The sequence below is a fragment of the Protobothrops mucrosquamatus genome, unplaced genomic scaffold, assembly GCF_001527695.2.
Source record: "Protobothrops mucrosquamatus isolate PMUCROS unplaced genomic scaffold, P.Mucros_1.0 scaffold_238, whole genome shotgun sequence".
NCBI classification, from domain to species: domain Eukaryota; kingdom Metazoa; phylum Chordata; class Lepidosauria; order Squamata; family Viperidae; genus Protobothrops; species Protobothrops mucrosquamatus.
The window spans coordinates 177,380-199,382 of record NW_015386314.1 but is presented as its reverse complement, the minus strand read 5'-3'; the positions used below and the strand labels follow the sequence as shown (position 1 = coordinate 199,382).

The 22,003-nt window shown below is 36.1% G+C and overlaps 1 protein-coding gene across 1 annotated transcript in view; it reads right to left on the bottom strand.

The window, feature by feature from the left end:
* Positions 1–2,964: 2,964 nt before the first annotated feature.
* The window catches only part of WNT2B (Wnt family member 2B), a 37,147-nt gene continuing 18,108 nt past the window's right edge, over positions 2,965–22,003 (bottom strand). Inside the window, exons 2-5 of the mRNA XM_015829890.1 lie at positions 11,235–11,455; positions 5,310–5,587; positions 3,931–4,195; positions 2,965–3,194 (exon numbers count right to left, since the gene is read on the bottom strand). Coding sequence (XP_015685376.1) covers positions 2,965–3,194; positions 3,931–4,195; positions 5,310–5,587; positions 11,235–11,455 — 994 coding nt within the window. The remainder of the gene's footprint in view (positions 3,195–3,930; positions 4,196–5,309; positions 5,588–11,234; positions 11,456–22,003) is intronic.

The window sequence follows — 22,003 nt, the reverse complement described above, 5'->3', positions numbered from 1 at the left end:
CAGAAGATGGGAAAACTTCTTTTCAGATTAAAATGTGGAGCCATAAATAAGCATTGGTTTCTTTACTAACCAGCGCACCAGAGAAGTTAACAGTGCTGATAATTTTCATTAAGGTCAATCCTCTGCTGATTTTAGATACTGTTTCCAGACAGGAGACAAACTTTTCTCTAAATTCTGGATTGTTTTGGTTCTATAAAGCTATTATCTCCAATCCTCCTGCTTCTGAGAAAAAGCAGCCATTTGAAAGTAGGGAATTAATACATAGAAAACAGTCTTAGCCTCTGCTAGATGACAGGCATATCTAGCCCAGGACTCATCATAATAGGCAGTTGCTCTCCAGGGTTTCAATTGCCTTTTGTAGACCTGCTTGGAAATGCTATAAACTGGAACGTTATACAAATGGTTGAATATTTTGTATCATCTAATGTTATTAACACTATCTGGAATTATGTTACCTGAAGTAAGATATAACGTTTTACCTAGGAATATTTTCCATTGGTACTTGCTTCTTAACAGAGGTATACAGATTCATTTAGCCTGACTGTGGCTCTATTGTGTCCTGCCTGGGTAAATATATAACAAAACTTTTAGCTAAATTTGATGTCCCTGTAAATGCTGAAGTAAGGAGTTTTAGCACTGCTGTATCAAGGACATTTCCAGGACATTTGTATACACATGGCATTGGCAAAAGAAAGGAAGCACTTTTTCGAATATTTTGTAGTATCCTAGTAAAATTGAGATGGGAGTGCCATAGTGCTTTAAAATAATTAATTAGCAATGTGCTGAAGCTGAATGGATTTTAAAATTCTGAGTTCTGTTATAGAGTTGAAGTCAACATAGTATAGTTTCTTTCATAAATACTTTTATAGCTAAGGGCTTTAATAATTTCCAAACATATAATTTTTACCAGTGCATACCCTCATCTACAGGTTGGATGAGCAGAAGAGTCTGGACAAAAACTCTTGTATCACCTGAATGGTCAAAATTTATAGGACATAAGTCTATAGCTAGACCCAAAGGAGTCAAATCCTGTCTTAGATTAGAGTTTATGTATTTATTTACAGGACTTATATGGTTGCCTATCTCATATAATGATAAAAATACCCTCCCACATCAGTGCCAGACTAAACATCTCAACAGATCAACCCTTTTCTACTACAATGACTGCAGGAAGAACCAGGTCTTTTATAATCCTCCAGAAGGCTAAAAGGGAAGAGATCCCTCAGATCTCAGGTGGGAGGATGTTCCATGGGGCTGGAATAGCTACTGAGAAGGTGCAGGTCCAAAGTCCCATCAAGTAATATTAAGGGAGGAGATCTGGGTTGTGCTCATCTATCTAACTTAGTAGACAGGCAGATACCCTCAGGGAGAGGTAGTCCCACAAGTAACCTGGCTCTGTGCTATGTAGGACTTCAAAAGCGATAACCAGCACTTGAATTGCACCCAGAAAGCAATGAAAACTCAGTGAAACTCATCCAACAGTAGTGTTACTTGGATGAACTATGGGACACTCAAAAGTCTGCATGCTGCTGAATTCTGAAGCAGCTGGACCACGGGTGACAAACTTGCCGCATCACGTGCTATGTTGCAACATGTCACAACTTTTTTTGCATTGCCGGTGCTAGGGTGGGTGCGGCCTCCATATGAAGCAACCGGCCCATGAGCCGGCAATTTGACACCCCTGAGTTGGATGCTTTTTGTGTGCTTTTGTGAGATGTCCAAAGTAATGTGAAAATAATGTTGAAGACTGATTTTTTTTTTTGCAGGATCCTATCTGGTTGGTCACCCGGACCAGAGGTTTAATTTTCTGGCTGATTTTTTTTTTCCATTCCAAAGGATCTAGAAGCAAAAGGAAGCTGAGGATATGATAGTGATTGAACATGATAAGCTTAGTGGAACCCAAACACAGCATGTTGGGCTCTGGGAAAAGGTAGAATTTCAGAATGGACACAATGAGACATGAGGAAAAAGAAAAAAAAGGGGGGAAAAAGAAAAGTTAAAAAAATTATGATTGCAGATATTTGTTGTTATTTTGAAGTTATAATGATGTCCTATTTTTCAAGAATGTTGCTTTGATTCAATGGTCAAAAACCACAGAGTTTACAGAGTTGAAACAATAATGAAGAACTAGACTTATCCATCACTTACCCAATTAATCACAAATGATCATAAGTGCAGAAGTTCACCAAATCCAAGAGAATAATTTTCCGATAGTACTTTTTATGTTGTTTTTCTGAAGTATTTAAAGCAATACATATAACAAGTGGATTTATTTTAAACAAATATTATATTAGCTTCTTTTAGAGCCTACAACTTGTCCAGACACATACACAAATTCTCAACTTTCTTTCACCTTTTTTATTCTGTCCTCTCTGTAGAATTGATTTTCTTTTTGAAAACAATTTTATAATTCCATTGTTTAATTTCAGTTGGAGAGGGAATATAATGAATGTCACTTTATATAAAGTTGCTCTTTTTCAGCTGATGTCCATAATGCAGGCATGGTAACCTCTGTTTGAAAGATGAAAATAATATGCTTATTCCAGATTGGATAGAATAATTGTGGTTGTTTTCTCCTACTTTCTGGTGCATATGATATTTATAGTTTACTGTGTAAACTTTTTTTTTTTTTAGAATGAGGCACTAAATCACAGCCTGATTCTTAGCATCCTATGTTTATCAGCAACTTCACTCTCCTATTTTGGGACAGTAATACCAAGTAGAGAAAGCTGCACAGTTCACTGTCATTTGCTAATTCGTTTTTTTAAAAAGTAGGGGTGTGAAAATCTGCTTGGTGAGCAAAGGAGCCCACTAATACCCGTTGGGAAATATAGTCTTCTCTTTATTTTTCAGAATGAGTTAAATAAATGCCATGCAGTTGAACTACAACTCCCAGAATTCTCAGGCCCACAGGTGGCACAGCACCAGCTTTACTTTCCTTTTCTGGATCTGTCCAGCACTGTCTCAGGTTTGGTCAATCCATTCTGCACGCTTTGGTGCTTTACACGTGTGAATATCTATGGTGTCTTCACATTCCTTGCAGCGAACAGCGCAACACCAATGGAATTTGCACTCACATTTAGTGACTCGAGTTACTTGAGTGGTATCATAACCTCTGCCACAACACATGACTTCACATCCATCAGTCCCACGTGATACCTTGTTGCATACACGACCAGCAGTTCCTAGTGAACCTGTAAGAAAAGAAGAATAGTTTTATTTAATCTTGGAATTTATTTAATCCAGTGACGTTGGCACTGGATCTTGGGAAATATAGAATTCATTACTTTTTGTAACGAATTTCCCTCTATAGAATTTATAAGAGCAAATTCTAGAAATTCACTTAAATTAGTAGTAATACAATTAGGTCTGCTAAAAATCTTAGAATCTTAGAATAACAGAGTTGGAAGGGACCTTGGAGGTCTTCTAGTCCAACCCCTTGGCCTGAATAATTTCTAACAACTATTTATGGGAAATAGAAAATGTAATTTCCTGCCTCAAGAAAGTTGTGAAATAAGAAATATTGGTGAGTAATATTGGTAAGGTGATTAGGCAGCAAGAGCAACAGAGTGATATCAATCAACTCTTTCAACCACATTTTGCAAGTATATTTTTTCTCATAATTTAATATTAACTGGAAGTAAAATTGAAATTCTTGGATATGTACACTTTATACTTCAGATGCTAGTTTCCATGGAGATTTTCATGCAGATAGGAATTCTGAAGACAAGGAAGCCTTCTACAATGTTAGTATCCAAGTCACCCTTTCCTAAGTGGGATACTCTCCAGATGTACGAATTTCAATTCCAAGAATTACTCAACCATCATGATCAATGTTGAAAATTTGGGAAGTTGAAATCTGCCCTCTGGAGGGTAGGTGCTAAAATTGGGGAAGGCCATTGCAAGCAAAATGTCAAAATGTTGTTTTACCTGCAGATTTATCCATCACACAATAATCAGGAGAGTTCTCAAAATACACAAGGTCAGTTTTTGTGGGCTTCCGGAAGTTCTTATTGGCCACAGTAAATCCAGAGCCATCTTGGTTCATAGTCACTTGGATGGCACCATTGTATTTTTTCCGGAGATAATCTCCAGTTTTGCGGAAGTCTGACATTGCCAGCCAGCAAGTCCTTAACGTGCAGGAACCACTGACACCATGACATTTGCATTCTAGTTTCAGGAAACGCTTCACAGCCTGAAATAGAAGTTTTAATGTCAGATCTGAGATGGAACAGACAAAAAAATGCTTTAATAATACTCAGAATGGCTGCTGCTTTTTCTGAGAGATACTGCTTTATTTCTTAGACTGGGTATTTCTACTTAGATTTTGCTAGTTACAATAATGACCTTCCAGACCTATGAGCAATACTTACAGCTTCTCTTTTGTGATACATCTCTATCTGGTCAATTAGAGCTGAGAATCATTCTAACTGAAAGATAATAGAGGTGACCTTCAATGATCTCACAAAAATGCTTCTGCTGGAAGGTTTTATATATATATAAAATTTGGATTGCTAACAAAGAGTTAAAGGGAGACTGGTATAGCTATTTCGAGCTACTTAGCTCTCATCATTATATATATAATGCCAAGATGAAATAAATATCTTATGTTGGCTTTACTGAAGTGGCAGCTATTGGTCTAAAAACTTCTTTTTGATGTGTGTGTGTGTGAGAGAGAGACACAGAGACACAGAGAGAGAATTAGAAATTGTTGCCTTGATCTGCCTCTTTTTCTTTCCCTGTTTTATTTATATTCTATTTAGACATTGATAGTATCAGATCTTTTAATCAAAGTGAACTGAAAATTCCTTGAATGTGGCTAAGAATCTGAAGAAGTTTCAAAGTTCCAGTAACAAATTCTTAGGCCTTTGTGAAGTTGGTGATGCTGTTATTTCTTGTTGTCTGAAAAGTTCTTAGGTTGATTATAAAATGCTACAAAGCATAAGATAATAATATAGGAATGGTTATACAGTCCCTAAGACCGAGTTAGATAATTTGTTCCTCTCTCAAAGTATAATATTATCCCCACATTATACCAGTGCTTTCTTTCTTTTTTTTCATTTTCATCTTTCTCACAAATTTCAGTGTTCCAATTATTCATTTTAAATATCAAACCCGTCAAAAGAAAAAAAAATTCAGCCCAATCCATCTGCTAATGATGCTGGCATGCCATCAGTCAACCCTTTTGTGGCCTTTAGATGTCCCCCTCTCTCCATATTCATTCATTCATTCATTCATTCATTCATATATATTGTAGCCCTATGCTACAAAAAATTGCCTCCCTCCAACTTAAGGTTGGCATTACTAACCGTTCTGCCACAACGATTGTTATGCAGATTCATTAAAGCACGGGCATCTTTCACTGTTTTTTCTTTGGCATCCACAAAGTCCTTTGCAAACTTTATGCCATAATTGATGTTGTCACTGCAGCCTCCCCAGTCAAAGTCCCCTCTCTCATCCTTTGAGCGGCCCCGCTTATGGGGGTCACAGTTGCAGGCTTTTAGCTCGCCTTGGCTGCAGGCCCGGGTGATGGCATATACAACTCCAGCTGAGGAGATTGCATACACGAAGGCTGCTTCTCTACTACCTGCCATATAAATAAAAGAAATAAACATGAGTGAGTCAGGATGGTTTAGAAAAGAGCACATATGTTTGTGTATTGTTTGGATGTCTTATGGTATTTTTAATCCACCTAATAACTGAGTGATTAGAAATCAATGGAACTGTGCACACATGATGTTTTATCTTTACATGCCAAAATAAGAGGTGTTAAGTGATGCGTTAAGAGAATAACAGATGATTCAATCAATTCTTTTGCAAGATATACCTATCTCAACAATAGAATACGTATCTGAAAAGTAAAGCCTTTCCCATCCATGTTCAGTCCCTAACAGCTTCAAGTAAAAGGCTCTGGGTTAGCAAGAACAGAAAAAGGTAAGTTACTAACCGGAAAAATATTTTTAGGAAACGTGAAAATATGACATAACAGTAACACTACAGATATTCATTTCATGAGTAATTGAGATAATGCTTGTGTTGTCAATGAACTATCAGTTCATATTATAGGAGTAGCTAAACTAAGGCATGCCAAGCAAATATTCTAAAATATTTTCTGGATCAAAACGGATTAGGAGTGGATAAACCAAAGAAGAATTAAACCCAAGTTATTATAAAATTTCATCTGGTGAGAATGCCAGAAAAATGGATTTCTTAGCTATGTACTATCTTACAAAAGAAGCATAACATTCAAGGGTGTGAGACCTAATTAGGAAAAAATGTTCTGTCCAAGCAATATAAGATTTTATTTTCATTTTCTTTTTTATGCATTGGAATGGATAATTTAGGTATTTCAGTTTATATGCCTCTATATCAGTGCCTTTCAGGTAGGTTGGGAGGACTTTGTAAATTCCAGAGTTGTAATCTGAACATAGCTGAAGGACATTATATGGAAGATAGCCATCATGGGCTCTGTATTACACTTTTCAAGGGTTTCCCTTGCTTTTTTATTATCACTATAGAAGCTGCTTGATTGTAGACTATATTCTTTGAATGTGAGCGATGAGTTATTACAACTCATTCACATTTGAGACCGTCAGGGAATGAGCTGTTTGGTTGGAAAAACAGAGAAGTACTTCTTCCAGAAATATTAAATTGTTTGGCAAGTTCCTATATAGCACAGACTACTGGCTAATATTTTATAGTTCTCTAAATTTGCACCTGATTTTATAATGTTGTAAAAGCAAGAGCAAATCAAAAACATACCACTGTATTCTGCAAGAACATCCTACATTTAATCAGTTTCATTCAAAGCAAACAGTGCATTTTATTTGCCTTAAGGGAAACCAGGGAGGTCTCTTTTCAGAAGATCTCCCCATTTCTCCAACCCAAGCATCCTGAATCCAGGTAGCTAATTTGGATATTATGCTGCCTAGGGAATTCTGGGAGTTGAAATCCACATACTGTAAATTCAAGGTGCCAAATTTGAGAAACACCGTTTTATAGAATATTCTCTGACTTTTGTCATCTGTACACTCTAACTAAAGCAAAATTCTATAACTAGTAGCAGAATCAGCATAAAAAATGTAACATATATCCTTTTAAAGGCTTTTCACTTATTAAAACATTTTATGCTGTTTTATATATTATAGAAGATCCAGAAGTGGTTTACAATCATTCCAAAAGAGATTTCAGGCTAAAACAAAGCAAAACTAAATTAAAAACAAGTTGGAAAAAAACCCTTAAAATAAAAAATTTAGTGTGGATTATGGCTGGAGAAGGACTACATTAAAAAGTAAGCTTTTGAAAGAAGTATAAAACATGTTGGCACTGAAAGGGAGGTCACATCAGATATTACCATGGAAAAGCTCTTTTGGCACTGCTGCCAGAACCCTAATTGCCTAAGAGACTTAAATACTTGGGAAAATTTTAAGGCCCCAGAACTGTTTAGAGCTTTATGTACTAATTAATAGTAATATTTTTTATGTGAGTCAATAGCAGATTGGCAGCCAATGTAGCTCTTTTAGCACAGATGAAATATAGATACCATAACAACTCTGTGCTGGAACCCAGTTTCTGTATTCTATATTATTGTAGGTTCCAGATAAGTCCCAAAAGCAGACCTATTGCAATATTTAGATTAATAATGTATGACCAATTGTAGTAAATTATTTCTGTCCAGAAATGGTGCAGCTGATTTATAGTCTAAGCTTGAAAGGGTGGTAGGAGCATCCCCTAAAGCAGAGGTCACCAATCTTTCTTGGTTGGCGGACCGGAAGAAAAGGGAAGGGGAAGCATTTTACGCACGCGTGCATGCATATGCACACACAGGGCCGCGAGCATGTGTGTGATGCAAATGGGGCGGGGCTAATGCTTGCGTGATACTCACTAGCCCTGCCCCATTCTTGTGCACAGCGCCCTATTTCTACGCCTCGAGGCACGGCGTCGGCCCCTTTTTGTGCATGACGCATGGCAGCATCCCATTTTTGTGCCCTGAGGCACAGCATTGGCCCATTTTCACACAGTGTGGCAGTGCGGCATCCCATTTTCATGCCCCGTGGCATGGTGATGTCCCACATTTGCACCCCGAGGTGCGGCGGCATCCTGTTTTTGCACCGAGCAGCACGGTGTCCTATTTTTGCACCCCATGGCTGCAACGCTAGCACAAATGGAGGTGTGTGCACGCACATGTGTGCATACTGGCCAGCCTGTCCTGCAGCCAGTGGCAGCAGCCTGCAACCCACTACTGGACCGCAGCCCACAGGTTAGGGCCCCTTCCCTAAAGTATGAAATTCCAAGAATAGCAGGGAATTCCTATTTCTGGATTTAGAAACTGTCCTTCTTCCATCTTTTTGGATGCAACTCAGCTTAAGTTTCCATGTCCCCTTCCCCACCTGTGTATTCAAGCATCAATTTAGATTGTGGCCTAAGTTGTCCTGATCTAGAGATATATAGCTGGTGATATCAATTTGCTTCAAATCCCCTAGTAACCATATCCAGGGATATCTTAGTACTAAGCCTGTTAGAAAGCAATTCTATGGTTTTCCAATGTTATTCTCTCAGACAGGGGCAGACACCGTTTCAGAGCTAACCATGGTTGATGGTATTAAAAGCTGCTGAACTATCAAGTAAGAGAATAGCACTCCCTCTCCATCAGACAGTCAAGGTAGATTCTGTCCTATAACACAGACTGGGGAAAATAATCATTATAGAGCTGTTGTGGATCCCAAATCCAAGTTATTTTGTAAACAATCTAAATGATGACAATCAAAGCTCCAAAACTGATGCATTCAGATGTAAAGAGACTGCTGTATCTAGATTTCTTTCTATTAAATAATCTTTTCACAGTGTGAATGCATCATCATCCCACATTATTTTGAGCATTAACCTATTTATTTATTTATTTATTTATTTATATTTCACAGTTCTTAACTGCCTAACTCCCTCAGAGAAGGGCTCCGGGCTGTATAAAATTTAATCAATAAAATTAAACATTAAAAACAGAACATTTTTAAAAAATTAAATATATAAAACAACATTATAAAATTACAAAAGATGGGGAGGTTAGCAGTTGTTAATACAGGTATGGGGGAGGTTCTCATGGGAAGGGCAATTAGTTTCATGGTTGTGTGAGCCCCGGTATCCCCCATATAAGGTTGCACAGGCAGGTTTTGACCCCTTTGCAGAAGACCAAGAGATTGGGAGCTTATATATGCATATGCATGTTTTCCATAAAAACCTGAGTATATAAAAACATGTCTATGGAGATTCTCAGCCATCCAGGTCATAGTTGTTTCAAAGGTGCTTTTTTTCCCAAAAGGCTACTGGACTGTTTTTGAGAAAGAAAAAGACGTTTTGCTTCTCATCCAAGAAGCTTCATCAGTTGAAAACATAATCACATAAAAATACATGTGCACACCTTTTCAGGCATGAAAGCTGTGAAAGAGGGATAATTCAAAGTATTCCCATTCATCATGTTTTGAAATGAAATACTTTTTTTCCTGCACATGACTCCAGTGCATGCTCTAAAGCAAAAATAAGAAAACTAAGTTACACCGATTAAATTCCTCCATCACAGGGAGGCCAGCTCTGTGGTATGTTTGGTGACTACAGAGTTTGCCTTTAGCAGTTGACTTTTTTGCCTATGAAGGTGGGGCAGTGCAGCCAGCCTCCTTATCTCCACTTCCCTTAAATTTATAATTAGTTTTTTGTCTCTCTTGTTTCTGGTTTCAGTTCATTTTTAAGCCAATTAGACTTTTAGTTGTCATTATTGTCTGTTTTGTTTTTAATCATACAGAAAATAGAATGAAAAAAATGTTCTCTGTTTTAAGAACAGCTCTTTTCTAGACTTTTAACTTTAACGTTTGCATTTGTTTGTAGTTTTCATCTTGTATTCTGTATTTTAATTACTGCCAGTTATCTTGGGCGCTGAGCCAAGTAGCAAGGCAGGCTACCAATCAAAATGATGAATAAAACCTACTTAATGAATTGGACTAAATTTGCACATACTACTTTTTTTCAAAATCTGAGGCATTTCAGGTATTTTGGGATAAGAATTCAGAAGGGAGTTTGTTAAAATTGTGTTGATCTGAAATATTAAAATTTAGGTTCTTGCAATGAAATAATCAAATTTACTAAATAAAGAAAACTCTTTTAACTTTGAATAACTACTGCAAGCTCTGTTGTTCACAATTTTCAAGAGTATGTTGCAAATTTTAAACTCTGTAAACTTGTAAACAAATGATAAAACATGGTGCCAATCTTGTATTTTATGCAGTGAGAAAAGCCATTTCCTTAAAAAGTTGGGCCATTTCCTGCTAAAAGATGGTTGCAGTTCTTCGTGGAAGTAAATCTCACTGAATATAATAAGACCTCTGAGTAAATAGATGAGTAAACAGTCATAATTCATCATTGCAACATTTCCACCATACTGAAAACTTTTGCTTAAAGCTCGAAAGCCCTTCACATGATAAACATCCAATGAATTTATTTTCCATTTAAACCTGCACATGCTAAATGTGCCTTAAAAACTGTAGCAAGTCAACATCTGACTCTAGAATTACTGATCTTCTCTAACTAGAACTAAGTCTTGTAGATTGCTAATTTTAAATAACATTTGTCTGTTCAAATATTGGCTAAAAGGTTTGGAATGAACAATCAGTTGTTCCTAAGCTGTTCTATAATAGCTTTGATTGAGAGAGGTTGTCTTCTCTAATGATCACCTGCTTCGAGGATTTCTAAGAGTTAAAATTCAAGAGTACAAATTTATCAACAGATACTTCATATGTCCTACATTTTCTGTAGATGTAGACTTTAACAGATGTTGGGAGAAGAAAGCAGGGGAGGGTAGTTCCCATCATGAGATGTTTGTGAGGTTATCCAAGGCATCTGGATGACCGCTGATGGAAAAGAATTCAGAAAGCCATCTTATTGTCAGTGGGAAAAGACAGAAGAAGCAGAAGCAGTGATCAGTTTTGGCTATTTTACTACAACACTTGTTATGAAATTTTTGTGCCCAAGAACAAAATTAAAGCAATGCAGTATCCCTACATTTTTATCTCAGATGTAAAATCAAAGCAACATTGAAGAAAGAGAATTATTTATTTATTTATTTATTGTGTGGCAGAAGAAAGAGAAAGATAGTACAGAGAGAGAGAGGGAGAGAGAGAGACGGAATGAAAGAGAAGAGAGGGAAGTTCATACTGCATTATCATCACTGAGCTGATCAAGGGACTTACTTCGGAGCATGACTCTGCCAAAAACGGTGTGGTCTCTGTCCAAAGTGCTGCAGTTCCAACGATGGTGACGGAATTGGTGCTGGCATTCCCGAATCCACTCTTTAGCTCCTTCCCCTATGGATTGCATGATATCTGGGTAACTCTGGCACAAGTGCCGCTGTTTATTGACTAGTCCTGGTATGTTATCACAGATCACCCTTGTGCCTAGGGCCCCAATATACCTGTAGGGATATACAGTAAATAATGTCTGTGAAAACATCAGAACTTAATATTTCATAAAACAGTTAATGCTATTAATGAATGAAATGAATAGGTAGCTACTGGTTTCCTTAAAACTTTTCATTTTCTTTCTCAATCTGGCACAAACTGCTCATAGTTTCCTGTTCATACACATTTCTCTAATGCTACGTATCCCACTTTTTACACAGCATAAAAATAAGTTTAAATATACCAACACTGAAGCAGTTAAAATTTATAAATATAGTCTTATGTAGGAGACAAGTTTATCTAGTTAACAAGACAATACTCAACAATGAAATCTTTTGCAATGGCAATACAGAAAACTTAAAAAAGGTAATATTTTGAAATTCATATGTAGGCTTATATCTTTAAATGTTTGTTAACAAGATTATTCAAGATTATGTCAATGATATTATCATTGCCAGGCTGAAAGTATGTTAATACTATCATAAAGTGGATCCATAAATGGTTGGCTAACCACACCCAGAAAGTCAGTATTCATAGCTCTATATTAGGATGCAGAGCATTAATAATGGGTTTCTGCAGGGATTTTTTTGAGGGCAGTATTATTCAATAGTTTTAATAATGACCTGGAAGATTGGATTAATGGGCTGCCTCTCAAACTTGCAACAACTCTACAACAAGATGGAGGAAATTGGTTTTCTGCACATTCCACAGGTTGGGCAAGGTGATCCTTATAATCCCTTCTCATTCTATAAATCTCTGATTAAAAATCAAGGAGACAAGGTTGAAGGAGAGTGGGGAAAATGTATCTGATATTTAAGGAATTATGTCCTTACACTTGGATATAATTTTATGACAATGGCAACTGGGCACTTTCAGATACAATCACTAAGTTGCACCAAGAACTATTCTGAAGTATAATGACAAGAAGAAATATGCAAATAATTATTGGGCTCATTTTTAATCTTGATATTTGAAATGGAAATGTAATCAATGATTTAGACTTATTTTCTCTTCCCAGAGAGTTTATGGGTTTTGCCCTTAATAGGCAAATACATTGCATTATGTTATGATGTTATGTCATGTCATATCATGTCACGACTATGGTAAATTAATACTATAAAATCTAATTCTAGTACTCTGGATTTCTTAAAGAACAATATTTTATTTTTAGTGCATATTTAGTTCAAGAGCATTCTATTATCAGTCTTGCTTCAGCCCTCACTCTTTCTAGCTGGCATTGTAGCAAGTAGAACAGGCAAATATTTTCATATGTTAAGTATCTTCCAACAAGAACAGAAACTTTGTGGGTGTCAAGATGTGTTTTGACTTGGATTTGAATTGCTAGCATGTTGATCTTATACTGAAATCCAAACAGTTATGAAATGGTTAAAGAACAGGACATTGCTAAACAATTTTGTACTGCTTAGATACAAAATTATCCCAGGTCAACATCCCAGGTCAAAACAACATGCATCTCTTTGAAAAATTGATGCTGTTGGAAGCCAAACAAGTTAAACAGCAACATTTCCCCACATCATTAAAAAGCAGAGTATCCAGGTGCAGCTGGAATATAACAGTGGGTTTTAAAAGGCGCCATTTTTTCTGTGTGTTTAAGATTCTGCAAATTCATTGTTGGTGTCAGCTTAAAAAATTCCAAAGTTATGAGTCAACCATACCAGTATTAGATTTTTGAAAATCTTTATGTATTTAATGGGTTGCTTCAGTTGAATCTGCAGGCTGCAGTGCTTGAGAACATGGCTTTTATTTTACATAAAAATAAGATGAAATGTTCTTGCATGTGACAGAAATGAGATTACCAAATAAAATATAACAAAACTCACAATATATTATCACATTGCTCCATAAGTTTGTCTATACATGGAAAAAGCTTGCTTTTGATTATTTACTTACACAGAAAATTGCTTCATGGCATTGCATGGAGATTGCCTCAGTCTTTCTTGCTAACAACTCTGAAAGATACTTTATATTTCAATTAGGACTTGAAACTGAACCAAGAGTTTCTTGCCACTTTGCCAGATACGTATTTCATTCAGGGACTGTCATGTTACCAGTAGTTCTTAAGAAATTGTGATACTTCATGTATAACACAGTCTTATGAAAAGTTATTTGGCACTAAAAACCTGAGTTCATTAGGACTTTTTCCCAACATATTGTACACATGATTCCTGCTTTAGATTAATAAACCTTCATTGTCTTGTTTGTGGTTGATATTCTCTGGACTTCCATATAAAAAAATTGAGTATCTCCCACCGAGAATTTAAAAATTGTTAAACATAAATAAATAAAAACAAACAGTTGTATCAAGTATGAAATTTCCACATCCATCAAACAACTTCTTTTTTTTTCAGACAGAAAGTAATATTGTTATAATATTTTTATGTGTAAGGCTATCATACTACATATCTCTAAAGCTGTATTTCTGGCTGAAAAAATGAAAGTTTTGGGTAGATTTCAAATGTTTTGAGTTCCTAGACTGGAATCAAGACCCTCCCTTTAATGATAATAATAAAAAAGGGCTGTACGGCTGTATTTCACTGTCTCCTGCTATCTGCTATCATTTGTATTAGTCATGAAGTTAACTCGCATCCTGATGAAAGATCTGTGAATACAGACAAAGTCCCATTACTTTTCTTCTCTTAATATATTTTGTTTCAACTCTGATGAGACATTGAGGTCATCTAGGGCTGGCATGGTAGATGATAAATATTGCTCCCCACATCCTTGGCAAATAAGATCTGTTTTGGCTAACATACATTATTTTCACAAGCTGGCTGATCAACTGCTCAAGAGGCATTAGAAGGCAGTCTGTTGTCAAATGTGAAGCAAAACATGGAGTATGTAGGAAAATATAAGAGACCATGGAATTCAGTCATGACCTTAGGAAAAGAAACTTAATGCAACAACTCCATAGTTTGTTTGGACCAGGTTCTATTGTATAATGGTAGAAACAAAATGTTTTCTTGACTCTTTGGCTCAAAGTCAGTAAAAGCTAGACTGACCCTATTCTACCATGGTCTTAGTGGGAACTTACCACAAAGTGTGTATGAAACCACTTGAAAAGAAGATTGCCTATGATATCCTGCCAAGTGATATGGAGAATTTTGTTATTCCCTAGCTTCCGGACTGCCTGTAAATGTGTGGTAAAATTCTCACCACTTAGAAGAATGTCAGAGACAAGTGGTTACATGTGTGCTATGGTAGACTATTCTGGTGAATGGATATTTTCAGGCAACTACAGCCAAGGCTAAAACTGCAGAACCCCTTTAGATTCTTCTTCTTCTATGACTTAGAAAAACCAGGATGGAACTCTGATTCCATCCATAAGCCAGAGTAAAATTAGTTTTAATTTAAATAATGGAGAAGAAGTCTGGAAATTATGAGGCAATGGTATGAAAAATAAAAGTGCTCTTCCTCTAATATTTGTAATTCTTTTATCAATAATTAAGATATGGGATATGTTGCTCCTTCACTTAAACTTTTTTTTCCAGTTCTTCACTCTGCATTCAAGAATCCATATGATATCATTAAGGAACACAAAACCATTGTCTTGAAATGATGGAAATAGCAATATTTCCAATAGTTTTCTCATGCAAAGAAAATAGAGCTAGAAACTTGTAAAGTTCAAAACTGTCCCCTAGAAAGTAAGCTTAAACCCTGACAACACAACTGACAGTGCTACTCAAGAAGTTATATATTTATTACTTGCTTTATTTAGCTTTATCTGTTTCGGTTTCTGTATTTTTAGAATTGTGTTTAAATACTGTTTACATAATTTCATAATATAGTACACATAAAAATAAGGTGCATATATAGCTAGCCATTTTTATTTTTAAAACTTTTTAAAAACTTTTAACCTGAGGGACAGAAACTATTTTTAACTCTGCAGGCCACCTTTCATTCCTTTTAAAAATGAAAATGAAAATGAATCCATTTTTCTGACACTAAAGGATGTCTATTCTTTTTCCTAGCTTCAATAGCTTGTTTCAAGCTATTGAAACAAGATTTTGGCTCCATGCTGCCTATAGATTTAGAAGCCTATAGGGAAAAATGCATAGTTTAATCCAATATTTCTCAATTTTGGCAATTTTACGATGTGTGGACTTCCAGAATTCCCCAGATAGCACAGCATGATGGCAGTTCTTTGTCATTTGCCAACTTTGAATTTTCCTTGTCTGTAAATACTTTTTTCTCCTATTCAAGTTTTCTTGATTTCTCATACAATATTCTACTTACTAGTGTCTCCTCAGCCTCTTTTGTCCCTTCTACTTCTCAGTTCTTTGATTTCCTTCCATATTGTCTTCTCTTGTTTTGTGCCTGTCATTTTTCAGCCACTCTGACTTTCATATCTATTTTTCTTCAGCTTTCTTCAGTTTCAATATTTAGCTTTCCTTCTAGACCTCCAGTTTTTCTTACAATGACATGGCATCTGTTTTCTCAAAACTATAGCACTTCTTCAACTGTCTTCCTGCCCTTCTGTTCCCATAACAGCCAGATATATTTTTCCATGCTACAACATGCTGTAGCACATACATGCAAAATCTAAAACCAAAAATCCTTGCTCAATCATGTGCAAGTGAATACTTATTTTACTGATAACTTTATCATTTAGAATCAATTTGACTGAATTCTTTAAGCAGGTAACAACTTTTAAACTGTGAATGAAATTTCCAAGCATTGAAACAATCCATTTGGTAGATGCATTTGGATATTTTTCTCTTTATACAATGTTCATTATAAATAACACTTGTAATATTTATTCTGCTCTTACTTGCAGAATATTAGCAGAATAATATTAAAATATTCTGCTATATTTGTGTTCTTGAGCTAATTTTCTCCCTTGAAATAGATATTCCCACATCTAGAAGTAGAGTACATAAGTTTACTGTATATGTGCCACACCTCTTAGATTCTCTCATTCTTGCCTTTGTAATAGTACATATAAACATGTCTGTACATGTATCAATTCAAAAGGTCATACCCATGAGAACAATATTTTCACCTAAGCTTGTGCTGAAGGACTCACAAGGCTGAATTGATTCATTCCCAGAAGTGCTTAAAATTCTGTAAGTAGAATCCAAATATTTTGCTTTATCTCTTCAATGATATCTATCCAGAATCATTAAGCATATGTCCTTCCTATCCATTCATCAGGTTAATTTAACTGGGCTTTCTGGAGAAGCAGAGTAAATCAGTAACAACCCTGAATATCTTGGATTTACTATGAAAAATATGAAGAAGCCTTAGTGGACACATCTTTTTCTCACTGAGAATATTAACAGTCCAGGATCTTTCTCTTCGACTATAATAGCTCTTTTCTGAACAGCAGATAAGATAGTTATTAACTGAGTAATCAATATAGACTGCCAACAATAAGGCTCACTTTTTTTTTTGGTCTAGTTCATGGTGTAATGTATATTACAGAGGTAATGTTAAATAAAATGTTAGGTCAGTGACCATCATTCCCTGCATTGAATGCTGATAGTTTAAATAACTCCTTCCAATTTTTATCATTCTTTGATCTTTTCAAGCTCTTTGACCTATAATTGGATACCTGTATAGCATCAATTCAACCATCAGCTCATTACATTCTAGATGGTTTGTTTATCAAGCAGAAATGGGAAGTCCTGAAGCATCTGTGCAGTTCAAAAACTGTTTGACACAAGTGAGTGAAGGCCAACTTTGGAAGATGGCATCTAAGTTTATTGACAACATATTATAGGGAGAACTGTTTCCTTTGCTCAAACATGTGCATATTAGGTTCAGAGGCAGAACTTCCCAATGACACACTTTTAAGTCATATTATTATTATTATCTATATTGTACCTACGGAGCCAATGATTTAAACATTTGTCCACTTTTCATGCCAAGGGTTTTAATTGAGGCAAATATTATTTTAAGGATAAAGCTGAGAAAGAGAATACAGAAAGGTCACTGATTGCTTTCTTTTCCAGCAGTCCACTGTGCCAACAAAGTCCTACTTCCAAAGCGCCAGCTTCATGCTGTGTGAGATGATTACTGTCTGCAGTGACAGGCCAAAATAACTTAAAATACTTGTTCAGGCATTGCTTTGCATTAGAAGACAAGTTCCATATCTGCCTGTATGCAGGCTAAATACCCAATTAAGAATTAGGTATTCTACCAGTTGCTTGAATATGGCACAGTGCAAAAATGTACAAATGTACAAAAAGAGGAAATATAAAAACTACTGAATGATTTTTCCTGATCTAAATGGATATATGTTTTTATGTGATGCACCAATAATAATCAGATTTAAGTTATAATAGATATGCATAATATAAGGCCCATAAACTGATCAAGGCCACTGGAGGAATTCTAATATCCATGGATTATCATCATTTCAAATTCCTGTGTAGGAAACCAAGTCAATCAAAAGCAGGAGTAGGGAGACTTCCGGTTTTTTTGCCATAGTGCTTGGCTGCGGGATTACATAGGTCCTCACCCCAGGGCTGATTTTGCCCTGCCTGGGAACCCTAAATGGGTCTGAAGTTGCCCCGGAGAGGTGACAAAGAAAGAGGGGTGCCTCGATGATCATGGAATGACGGCGGTCGTTCTGTTTGATCTGGGAGAAGCCCTCTAACCCAACAGGAGAAAGGCTAGCTGCACATCAGCGTCTAGTCCAAGCTACTTGTGAACAAAGTCCAAGAGCATGAACCAGAACAATGGTGAACAGCATGCTTGGAACTGGTGAGAGTATCGATCTTCTCTCCTCTGCTCTGTAACTAAGTCCTTGGGAAAGATCCCCAAAGTAAGAAAACCTCTGAAAGTGAAGGGAGGGGACTACTCCCCCATAGACTGAAGCGGCGAATTAACCTTTAAGGGGGAAAGAAATATATTGAAATCAAATTTAAAATACTACAGTCTGGATAAACCTAGAAATAAGACAACTGCTAAGATTATACTTTAAAGAGTTTTGATGAAACTATAATAATAATAATAAATAATAATATTTTTTTGTTTGAAAAAGCTGGAAAACAAACAATTACTGACACCTAGTGGAGAACTAGCATAAAACATTAATAACACTGACTCAAAAATTGGCAAGATGCCCAGAAACAAAGAATAATCTGTTCCCTTGAACTTTAATAACCCTGAGAAGACAGCTGATGGGAACAAGGAAAGAATACATACTGGGCCAGCCATAAGATTAAAAAGTGTCTGAAGGAAAAGAAATATTTTGACTGTTGCCTAAATTCAAGAATTGCTTACAGAAAAAGAAAAACTTTGACTCTGGGCTAATCTTTTAGGCGGGAATCTATAAGAAGGACTCAAGGTGGCTTAATAAACTGAATTGCAATTTTGACTGGTTGACAACTGACCCCTGAATAAAAGAACTGTTATAAAATACTGATTTTACTGATGCCTTGACAATTGGAAATACAGTGGATTATAAAAATGATATATAAAGATAAGAACTATACAAAATTGGGCTGTTTGGATTCTGAGTTTGGCTGGTTTGATAAGGCTAATTATAGAGACTATGGCCCTGATAAACGACTATTTGAAAGTGAGAGATAACATGGATATTACATACTTATCAAAAAATGACAGAAAACCACATTTGATACTTACTCCTGAAGGACCTAGCCTCAAATATCAAAGACCTCCAGAAGCAACATTTCAAGACAAGACAAATACTTTCCAGGAGGAAATGTATGTAATGATACAACAGACACATGATAATAGCTTCAAACCATGAGGAGATCAAAAATAACTTTGACGACATAAATGAGCACATCTCTAATCTAAACCCACAATCAAAAAACATTCAGAAAATGATGGTAAAGAATGAACAAACAAATCAGATAACAGAACATAAACCAGAAGAAAATGACTTAATCAGTGAAGCTACAAATGAAGACAATTATAATTTAACACAAATAGGAAAAAACTACAAGACTTTGACATAACAATAAAAATGGAAAAGGTACTTTATTCATCAGAACGTCAAAATAAATCTGAGGATAAGAAATAAGATTTAACAAAATGGACTGTAGAACTGCCAGGACAACCATTACAGTTTGGGAGACACTGAGGAGAAATTAAGCTTAAATAAGAACTTTGAAAATAAGATATCTAGTGATTTAACAAATTAGCTTTTACAAATATAAGTGAAATATAAACTGATCAGAGAAGATGTTATAGGTAGATGTCATAAGATTTTATTTAAAAAATTATATATTCAGTCCTTAACATAAATTTACCTTTCGCACATAGTCAATCACTGTACACCCCCCCCCCACACACATCAGTTGTGTAATGAAACATAATGGTCGCTGCCCGCAGTAAGCACTCAGCGCGTGATCACATGACCAATCACAAGCCGAGCAGTGCCACAAGCCGAGCAGTGCAAAAACAACCAGTGTGGATGAAGTACACATGTATTGGACTCGACACACAAGCAGCCCGCATGCACCATTTTAATGATTTTGCCGCCACCTGCTATGCTCAACAGGGCGATTCAAGTCCATGTGGACCAAACATCAAATTTCCAAAAGTTACTTTTAAAACTTGGAAAATCCATCGAAAAAAGGTGCCGGAACTCTGTTCCGGTGCATTCTATGACAAAAAAAGCACTGCTTATCCAAGGGCAGGACTTTTAGAGAAATATACAGCCCTTGCTCAAAGATTCAAGCACTCCTTTTGAAACTACTCCAAACTCTGAAGACTTTTCCCAAGCCAATCATGTAAGCAATATGTATATTGCATCAAAGAAAACCATACCTCATAACTATAAGGAACTATCCTTATAGAACTATTTTATTTAAAAAATAAAATAAGGAAAAACACAAAAGGCACAGCTTCTGGAATTCTTTTCGATCCCTCAACAATACCTCTCCTCAGAATGATGAGAATGGTATGAAAGGGATGGAGGCATAAGAGCAGAGGAGACCACAACATTTAGAGGTACTGCCAAACTCTCTTATAGGATGCATTTAGTCCCTTCCTGATTTCGAAGTGTTGTTGATGGACAGTATTTTGAGTTTTAGTTCTTCACACAATTCCTTTCCAAGATTCTGAGTTCTGCAAACCCCAGTAAAATAATAGGAGCAGCTTGTTTAGCAGTATCCTTGTTGCTTGAGCTAAATAATGTTTAAGCATTTGGACGTTCTTAATGAAGTTGAAATGGTTTGGGAGAAATTTCTATATCGTACATACATATGACTTTGTTTTGTTACTGTTTATACTAAATGTTGCAGGTGTCTGAAATACCTGCTTGCCAGAAATAAAATGGGATGGAGGGGGGAAATTGGAATTATTGTCATGGCTTTAATTACTCAAAGATTTTTTTTAAATAATAATGCCCAGAAATGCTCTCTGTTCTTTATTACTATTTTATGTTTTTGGACTAGACTCACTATTGAATGGTTTTTAGGGTTGAATTCAAAGTAAACATGACACGCAAATCATGAATCATGCATCTTAGCAAATAGCCAGCATTTACAACTTTCATTTGACAAAGATGTTGGCCATAGAATGGTTATTTAACTAAAGAGACTGAACCAGAAAAGAAACTGATTGGTAGGACTCAGAAAGGCTACATTCCTGTCAGATGCATAAATGCAAACTGTCATGACATGTACATGATAATGTCATCATAAAATATTATTTGCATCACAATAATTAATGCAGAACATAAATTGCAATATTTGCATCATGATATTATTTATTTGCTGTTTATTTACAGGACTTATTAGATTTGTATAGCCACACTTCTTATTTATGTGATCCTGGGCAGCACAGAACAATTAAAAACTACAGTGAGAAAAGATAATACAAATACAAATATAAATGCAATAAATAAAAATCATATTAAAACCATCACTAAAAGCTCATTAAAGCTAAACATAAAACATAATCACTGCAGTGAATACAATCATACATCCCATTCAGTACAACTACTGAAAGGTTCCTACTGGACAATCACTTAAATATGAGCCAGCAACTGCCAAAAAAACCAACATAGTTCTAGCCTGCATTAACAGAGGGATAGAATTAAGATCATGTGAAGTGTTAATACCATTTTATAATGCATTGATAAGGCCACACTTGGAATACTGCATCCAGTTTTGGTCATCATGATGTAAAAAAGATGTTGAGACTCTAGAAAGTGTAGAGAAGAAGAGCAACAAAGGTGATTAGGGGACTGGAGGCTAAAACATATAAAGAATGGTTGCTGAAATTGGGTATGTCTAGTTTAATGAAGAGAAGGACTAGGGGTAACATGATAGCAGTGTTCCAATATCTCAGAGGTTGCCACAAAGAAGAGGGAATTAGGCTATTCTCCAAAGCACCGGAAGGCAGGACAAGAAGCAATAGATGGAGGAGACTTCCGGTGGCAGGCATCTTCGTCGGTCGCAGCTGTTTGCTGCCTCCCGCCTGTTTCGCGTAAAAGCCGGTTTGACAGCTAGCATCAGCTGTCAAACGGCTTGATACCTTTCCCCTGGGCATAAGGGGATAGGTGAGCTGCCCGGGGTAGGAGTTGAGTTCCCGAGTCGTCCTATATGGACGATGTAGGTGAG